Source organism: Magallana gigas, chromosome 6 (assembly GCF_963853765.1).
Source record: "Magallana gigas chromosome 6, xbMagGiga1.1, whole genome shotgun sequence".
NCBI lineage: Eukaryota > Metazoa > Mollusca > Bivalvia > Ostreida > Ostreidae > Magallana > Magallana gigas.
This window is the reverse complement of record NC_088858.1, coordinates 25,505,201-25,514,573: the sequence shown is the minus strand read 5'-3', so window position 1 is coordinate 25,514,573 and position 9,373 is coordinate 25,505,201. Positions and strand designations below refer to the sequence as shown.

The following is a 9,373-nucleotide window of genomic DNA, read 5'->3' as shown; positions in this document are numbered from 1 at the left end:
CATTTTATACCTATAATAAAATATGTGTATATATCATATACTGTTTTTAAATTGATGCAAAAACTGTGTATGTTAGCAGTCATTTTCCTTTTAAGAATTATATATTTTATTCAACAAAATAACGGAATATTGGTTTTAAAGCTTACTTCAATGTCAACTTTCTGTTCGGTAATCATAATCATGATGATGATTCCAAGAACTATTATTATGGTATGATGCACGTCCGGCTTATTCCTGCACTGACAAGAACAATATACGGAAGCAATTTATTGAAAACATTTAAAATTGCCAGTCCTTGGTACTCGAATAGAGCAACGTTTCGTTGTTTTCCCGGTATGTCGTCCAAAAACTCGAAGTCAGAAAACAAAAGTAAGAAGGAAGAAACCAATGACTCGCTTTCATCCAACAAAGATTCTCCACCACCATGGGTGACTAGAAGTAAAGTATCCATTGACATTCAGTCTGAAAGAGGTAATGTAACATTATCCCAAAGATTCCACTAAGCATAGTTTTGTTGACTTATCAAAAAAAATATATTTTAGATTATTTTAATTGAATAAATGAGATGGAAGACCTGTCCATCAATCACTTAACATGCTTATTCCGCCCCAAGTAATGTTACAGTATATCAGGGACATATTATAACGTCTCTGTAAGTTTATCATTTAAATTCTTTTCTTTTTTTGGCCAAATATTCTTTGATTGATCTGTACCATACTAATTTTTCGTATAAAGTGTTTGTTGGCAGATCAGAAATTAACCATTGACATGGAAAAATCGTGAAAATGTAAAGATTGTTAAGCAATAAATTAATTAATAACTTAATTTTCTTATTCCTCTTTATTTAAGTTAACATTTCTTGACATATATTCATGTACTACTATCAGAGATGTCTGTCATATAAATGATAATCATTGCAAGTATGAAAAGAATGAAATTGTACATGCATGTATATTGTATTGTACATATAAAAACCATCTTTGTAGCCTAGCTAGTGGCTGATTCGTAATTCTCGAAGATGGGAATAAGAAATCAGACATTAGGCTTGCAAGGATGACATAGAACGTATAACTATATTGCATCATGCCAATTTCAGAGAGATTTTTGAGTATGCCATTAGAAGAGAAAAGAAAATTATACAAATGTGGCAAGAAATTAAAACTGCTAGACGATGTTCCAACTTGGCCAGACTTCTACCAACAGAATGAGAATAGATTGAAAAAAGCAGGTAAGAAAGCCTTTATCAGATATTTAGCATGCATTAAATTGCTTATAATAATAGATCATTAAATTGTTTTTAATGATCTAGAATTCACGTTCATTTTAAACTTACCTAATGATCTGTTTCATGGCTGGAATATCTTAAAGTTAATAACATCATCAATTGATTTACATGAATAATAGGAATGAAAGGAAGATATGAAAATCTTTTTTAATGAAATGAGGCTAAATGTATAGTGTACATGTTTCAAAGAAACTGTTCAAGCCTGATCTTAATTTTAATATCTTAAAGTAACTGTGAAATCTTTTTTAATAAGCTGTATGATTGATAGCAAGAACTGTTTGGTCATTCATTGTTAGTTAATACAAGTTAGTACTTGTAAAGTATAACTTCATTTCATTCAAATTGATTAATTATGTTACAGTTTATTGATTAATTAAGGTATGTTACAGTTTCAAAAAAGAAGCTGCCCAAACTGTACCCAGTGAATGAGGAGATCAACAAAAGGGTGTCCATTTGGAAAGGGGACATTACCACCTTAGAAATTGATGCCATAGCCAATGCTGCTAACAAAACACTGCTAGGGGGTGGTGGAGGCAAGTGGTTTAAATAAACTACAAGCTTTGGGTATATTTGTCCATTGCAAAATTATTTCTCATCAATTTATGTTCGTAACCTCACCCCCCTCATCCTCCCATCGTAAATAGAGAGATGAAGAAGAAGGGAAAAAGAAAAATCCCAGAAACAAAACAGTAAAAAGTCCTATTTATTTTGATTTCTGTTGATAAAATTAAGGAATACTTAGTTCTGGGAAAGTCCAGAGACACTTTAGCTCAGCGTAATACATATGGATAACAAATTGTAATAAAGAATTGTGAGAATTATTCATTTTGTGGTGAATCATTTGTTAGACTTTCAATTCTTTCAGTGGATGGAGCCATTCATTCTGCTGCAGGAAAAAAGTTGGTGCAAGAATGTTTAACACTGACTGGTTGTGAAACAGGGGAAGCCAAAATTACTGCTGGTAAGGATAAATGAAGTGTGATGTGTAGCGGCTATGGACATTTTTGGGGGGGGAGTTGATTTTAATCAACTCTCCTATGCACTTACTCGGGCAAAGCGAAAGTGAAACAGTGTTTGGACCTAAGCACAAATCAATACCGCTGACAACACTTAGTTCTTGAAAATAATCGATAAATTCGATGCTATATATTCTGAAGCATTGTTTTTCAAGAAAACTTATTTATTAATACCAGGCTTGGGGCGAATTACATTGTAAAGTAATGCATTACATTACCATTACTTCATGAATTTGGTCATTAAATTACCATTACCATTACTTGATTTTCTTGAAGTAATGCATTACATTACCATTACATGAGTAAAGTAATGCATTACATTACCATTACTTTGTTTTAAAAAAGTTAAGCTAATAAAGAGTTTTTGCAAATGTTTCAAATATAAAACACTCTTTAACATATCTACAGGTTCATGCTCAGTATCAGGTTCAAATTCAATGACTATACAAGAGTCATTCTTTATTTGCTCAATATATAATCATCTTGTGGCATTATGAACAACATATTACATAAGTAAAATGATATTTATAGATATTTGGCATGATACAATGTAGGATACGAAATAGAGACAAAGAATTACATGCATAAGAAAAAACAATTTATGGAATAATGTTGCGGTTATCAAAAGCTGAATAGAGATATTTCCCCAGATTACACAAATCTTTATAATTTTGGACACTTAATTGTATTAATTCATAAACAGATGGTTTTTCCCATGCAGTTATATTTCTTAAGATAGTGTATTTGAATCGTATTTCTTTCTACTGAGGACACTTTAAGACAAAAGATTGCTGTTGCACTTTATGATCGAAGTTTCAAAGGGTTCATCTTTTAACTGCATCCTGTTAGTTTGAAAATCTTCCCAGCTATACTAAATAAATGTTTTACAGGAGCAGTCAAAGCTTGGACTGAAAAGTACTGTTTGACGATCTTTATTTTAGGATATAATAAGTGCAATAATAGAAAAAAATACATGAATCTTGTATTTTCTATCAGTCCAAACTAATGTACAGTGTACTTAATATAAGAGAGAGAGAGAGAGAGAGAGAGAGAGAGAGAGAGAGAGAGAGAGAGAGAGAGAGAGAGAGAATAAGTAAGTAAAATTATTTTCAAATGGGTTATAATATTGGAAGTGATATTGATTTTCATCATGGATGGACAGTGCATTCATTTTGCTTTTAAAGGTGCATGTCTGTCTCCTATTCTATTGGGACATAGCGAAGGGAAGAGGATTGGGGTGTTTAGCACTTCTTATAACAATAGATTGTTTTGATACTTAGATTATCCTGAGGGCATAGTGTGTTGTTGACACATTTCTTATAGAAGTGCAAACTAATTGGAGTAAATTGTTTAAATGATTAAAAACTCTTAATAACAGCACTCTTAAAAATGTTATGAAATTGTGCTGTTATATTTAGTAATATTAACAATTCAAAAATGAATTTTTAAAAAATCTTTTTTAATAATACAATTAAAACATTTTTATCTCAAGAATTATTTCTTTCTTCTTAAAAAATAAATTTAGTCAAATTCAATTTCAACTATTCATTTATTCATCACATTTTTTAAAGTGAACATGCATAAATAAGCATAGTAATGCAAAGTAATGCCATGTAATGCCAGCATTACACTAGATTTTGGAAAGTAATTATAATGAATTACATTACCATTACTTGTAATGCTAATTTTGTGGCATTACACATTACTAGCATTACTTTGAAAACATGTAATGCATTGCAATGCATTACCATTACATTTAGCATTACCCCAAGCCTGATTAATACCATGAAAAAAGTAAGGTTTTAAATTGTACAAACAGTTTGGATATTTTTTAAAGTCGTATGTATTCCTACGCTAGAGTTCAATGTAGTCTCGTTCAACCAGACGCTTGGCTGTCTCGATCCGTTAATATCCGACAAAACAGAGTCTCTCTTGCTTGTCGGAGATCAACGGAGACAGCCGAGCGTTTGGTTGAACAAGACAAGAGTTCAATCTTGCCTGGATACATACAATTTCTCGGAAATATTTTGATTACTGATACTACTTGCCATGCAAAATCACATATCGTTGATTTTGAATAAATGATAATCGATAAATCAACTCCCGTCAGTACCTCAGTACTTTGATAATAGATTATTCCACCAAGAGATGTTACATGTAGGATGCTGCAATATTTTGATTATAGCATATTACTATTATCTGCAACTACCGGGGTATTTCTTTACTACAAGGCTAGACAATTCATTCTTAAAATTAACTTCTTTGATTTTGCTGTTTCAGGATACAAGTTACCTGCAAAATGTAAGTTTTTTCGACTTACACATGTATTAATTAAAAGCAAAATGGTTTAACTTACTCGCTTTATTCCGATTTTAAAGCTTTTTACATGTGTTAATGTTTGATATTACATGAGTTTAAATATGCCATTTAAAAAAATATAAACACACAAAAAGAGATGGAGCCATGAAACATCATCATGTATATATTGTGTATAAATAATTTTACAAAATTCAAGTTTGAAACAATATAAGTGGTCATATGTTATATTGTAAGGCACAATATCCTGCTTCTCTTTATATTAGGTTTTTTTTTCACCTTGGTCTACTTTTTTTCCCAGATGTAATCCATACTGTAGGGCCCATTGGCGAAAAAGAGGACTTGCTATCCAATGCTTATTCATCTGTTTTGGGACTGCTGAAGGAAAATAATTTAGCCTCTGTTGTAAGAAGTGTTTTTTTTTCCTAAACAAATGCTTTTTATAAACTTTGGGATTAAACACCCATTTTGCTTTAAAAAAATTTAACATCCTTATTAAAGGAATTAGACAACTACATTTATATGCTTTTGAAAATTTAATTTGAATTCTTCATTTACTGAGGTTTCATCAATATTCATTGAATACCAATTTTCATGGATTTCGTTATTAAGTTGATCCACGAAATTAAGTGTTCATTGAAATGCAATTATGATAGGGTCATTGGCCACAAATTTACGAATCCTTGAAACTGTGATTTTCACTATATCCATGAATATTGATACCCTTGAATATTAATGAAACCACAGTATGCAACATCTTCACCAGCCAAGGGTGAAGATCTCCCCATATACCATCCTACTATTGAAAAATGGAGGGACTCAATTGTTTCCCATAATGAGCAAGAGATGGGAGTTAACTCAAAATTACAAGATCAAGTGTCAGATTTTTGGTCTATATTTCATTTTTTTTCAACATATAAACATTCACTTTCATGTAACATTTTATTTTCAGTATATGTATTACGAATTTACATTAATACATTTCACTATCAGTTTCTTGTTCTCTTAACAGGCCATTCCATGTATTTCAACAGGAATTTATGGTAAGTTGTCAGCAAAAATTCATGTTCATATACTATACTATACTACCATATCTCATAATGCACATCTCCCGTTGGGAATTACAGTTATACAGTGAAACACTGTTGAAGTGAACACGTTTAATATAGATTGACACTTACAGCGAAGTGATTTTTTTTCCTGTGACTTTCTTTAATGTTGTGAACTTGTCAACTTGACAGATATAACAAATTATGCTTATAACAAAGTCAAATCGCCCGTCCCTGGCACTTCGTTATATGCGTGTTTCACTATAATACTTGTTCAAATGTAATAAACTATGCATCAAATTAGCTATCAAGCAATGTACAGTGTACATTTAATTCTAATTCCTAAACATGTATAATGGTTTATGCCTCTGTCTTTTTTTCATGGGCTGCGTTTTACAAAAGAACTTACGACTTACGATCAAATTAATGAATGCCAATTAATCACCAGCTAATCAAAAAATTATTCTGTGGCTGGAAAATATAACTATTGGAATTGAAATATTTGTAAACAAACGGTTTTATGTCAATTTTGTTCTCTAAAGATCATTTTACGAGACTGTAAATATTTACGACTTTGTCGTAAGTTCTTTTGTAAAATGCAGCCCTGTTGATCTGATGAAATATGTCGATTTCAACATTCTTATTCATCTGTGATCATTGTAGGGTACCCAAGTGAAAAAGCTGCCCTTGTTGCCCTAAAAACTGTTCGAGACTTCCTTGAAAAAGATGACACCTACAAAAAAGTAAGTCTGCGGTATATTATTAATGCATAATTAAGTGGTTAAGGCTATGACTTTCAGCACTAAATGGCTTTTACTTTCTCTATCCACAACAGACCATGGGTTTCCTTTTGAGTTGTAAGTACATGTATATGTATCCGAAGGACCATATTTAAATATCGTATCTGATACACAAACGAAATACCGATTGTGGCTATATTACTACCTATATATACTGTAAACCAATTTTTATTTGCATGCAATTATTATTCACAGGAATAGCAAGAGCCACTTTCTTGGGAATGTTTCTCTCAGCGAACTAGGCTTTGCCATCAAAATTTAGTGTGCATAAAGCATAGTTGCAAAAATAAGTTTATTTCTTGTAAATCGCGAAGTGAAGTCATCACAAATGAAAGTAAATTGGTTTACGGTGTTTTAAGTCATTGCTCAATACTTGTCCATGTCATGAAAAGAAGTCAGTTCCAGCTATTCCTCAAACAGTAGGATTTTAGCTCTTCACTTTTGAACTTTGAAAGTAAAGAATGCAAGGATTTTCAAATACCAGATCCACATGTCATTATTTCTATTATTTAATTCACCACAGTAAATAAAGGCACTTAAGCATGTGCTTAAAGTTTTGCTAAGATATCAGTTTTGTAAATTTAAATTAGATGATCATCATGAAGTCATCTCTCAGCTATGACACCCTCATCATTATTTTATATTCAATTTGCAAATATGTTTCCTTTTATGAACCAATAGAAAAGTGAAAACGTTCAATCTGTATGAACTTTTTCTTGACGTCACAATGATCATAGCACGCGCTTATCGCTTGTCGCTTGGATCATTTTAAACATAAAATCTCAATAATTTGAGCAATTCTGAACAATATGCCTTTTTCAAATGTAAATATAAGTTATTAATAGCAATGTTAAAGTGTTCACCGGGATATGAACTTGGTCGGTATGGGCTCCACAGGATTGGATCACATGACCAACAAAGTTCATATCCCTTTGAACTTTTTAACTTGCTGTTTATTTCTTAAATATACTAAATAAAGCTATCTTTAGTTCAATGTACAATTTTAAATATTTACATTGCAATTATGTTTCTTTATATGAACCTATAGAATAGCGAAAATGTTCAATTCTGTGGGAACTTTTTCATGACGTCACAATGAACATAACACGCGCTTATCATTTGTCGGTTGGATATAAACAAAGTCTTGGTAGTTTTAACAATTCTAAACAGTTGCCTTTTAGTTTTTTCAATTGTTAATATAAGTGATGAATAGCAATTATGTTAAAAAGTTCACCAGGATATGAATTTGGTTCATGATCAAATCTTCTAAGAAGCTTGTCGGTCTTCACAGGATTTGATCATATGACCAACCAAGTTCATATCCGGGTGAATTTTTTTTAAAATTTTCTGTTCATTACTAATATTTACATTTGAAAAATATAGTCTTTTATAATCACAATCTTCTCTCTTCCAAACATGCCAGAAATAGGACAGTAAAGATTTCATAATGAATAACCTGTCCAGAAAATATATATGTACAACCTATTTATAGATGGTCATCTCTCTCTCTCTCTCTCTCTCTCTCTCTCTCATGGTATAATTCTGCAATATTTTTAGATGGACAGAGTGATATTTTGTCTCTTCATGCCAAAGGACGTTTCTATCTATGAAGAGCAGATGCAGTTTTATTTTCCAATAGAAGATGCTGCTCTTACAGGTAATTATGATTCCAATATGAAAGAAAGGGCATACAATATAAATATTATTTATATGAACTATATTTACTCCATAAACACTGCCTGTATTTATAATTAATGTAATTCAATATTTATTTGTTAAAGAAATATATAAAAGAAAAGTTTGATATGAATCTGTTGAGGTTTTTTTTAATTTTTAAAAGTTCTTGTTGATTGTCATTTGACATGCATATGATCAGGCATTTTGTTTAACGCAATGTTTATTTATGATGATAGACGACAAAGGTGATGTCGAAATGAAATACAGCGAAGAAAAAGCTGATTCAAAGAAAATATCAGCAAATGATACAAAGATTAAAAAAGAAGAGAAAATGGATACAGAGGGAAAGGAAGAGCCCAAATTGGGCAGGGAAGAAAAGATGAAGGCAGAAAACAAAGAGGAAAATATGGAAACTGAAGACAGGGAAGTGAAACAAGATGTTAAAGTAGATGTAGATGGAGAGATAGGAAAGGAATCCAAAGAAAAGGCAGCAATCACCAAAGAGGAAAAAATGGACACATCTGATGGTCCAATCCAAGGCAATAAGGATAAAGCTAATAAGGAAGCAGACAAAAATGTACCGGTAAATAGTGTCAAAAGTGAAGACTGTCATTCTAAAAATAGAGATTCAAATGTGGACACAAGTTCTTCCAAAACAGAAGAGCAGACGACAGGAAAAGGGAAATCTGGCATTGTGCCAAAAATGGAAGAAAAATCAAATGTGGAAGAGTCTGTTGTGGAAACAGAAAGTAAGAATGAAAATTCTATTGTGACAAGGAGGACACTGAGACATGCAGAACCCTGTGACCCAAATCCGAAGGATATGAAACAGGCAAAAATGTAATTTTGGTCCTGTTATATTAATTATTTACTCATCAATGAAGTGTTTGTGAATTTTGATTAATATATCATACATAATATTTTATTGTTTTGTCTCCTGCAATCAATCAATTTTACATGATTTTATGCAATGATGAATTATTGTTTATTGATTATAATTTGTGAAAAAGATACTGAATTTTTTTAAATTCAAAATATGAAATAAAATTCTGTTTGTCAATTATTCCATCAAGGAAACAGAAAAATGGAAATGGGAACATTATGTTACATTTCCCTAAGCACTCCACGGAAGAGGATATTTCTGCATGAAATTGTTATTAAAATAACGCAAGTTATTGATAGATACAGTTTGCCCATTATTTCTGTGACATGCTTCCTGGGAGCTGTATA

General features: G+C 31.4%; 1 protein-coding gene across 1 annotated transcript; it reads left to right on the top strand.

Moving 5' to 3' along the window:
* The first annotated feature begins 140 nt into the window (after positions 1-140).
* Positions 141-9,155, top strand: LOC105331809 (ADP-ribose glycohydrolase MACROD2). Its single transcript, XM_034470687.2, has 10 exons — positions 141-471; positions 1,097-1,228; positions 1,675-1,818; positions 2,151-2,246; positions 4,582-4,602; positions 4,919-5,022; positions 5,630-5,660; positions 6,330-6,409; positions 8,024-8,123; positions 8,380-9,155. Exons 1-10 carry the CDS (start codon positions 213-215, stop codon positions 8,985-8,987), a joined length of 1,575 nt encoding a protein of 524 aa, XP_034326578.2. The 5' UTR covers positions 141-212; the 3' UTR covers positions 8,988-9,155.
* The last annotated feature ends 218 nt before the right edge of the window (positions 9,156-9,373 follow it).

What these genes read in the sequence shown, in the direction of transcription:
- LOC105331809 (XM_034470687.2), top strand. Translation starts at nt 213, where the DNA reads ATGATGCACGTCCGGCTTATTCCTGCACTGACAAGAACAATATACGGA. An exon ending in ACTGCTAGGGGGTGGTGGAG is followed by an intron (nt 1,819 to 2,150) that starts GCAAGTGGTTTA and finishes CAATTCTTTCAG; the next exon opens with TGGATGGAGCCATTCATTCT. An exon ending in AGAAGATGCTGCTCTTACAG is followed by an intron (nt 8,124 to 8,379) that starts GTAATTATGATT and finishes TTATGATGATAG; the next exon opens with ACGACAAAGGTGATGTCGAA.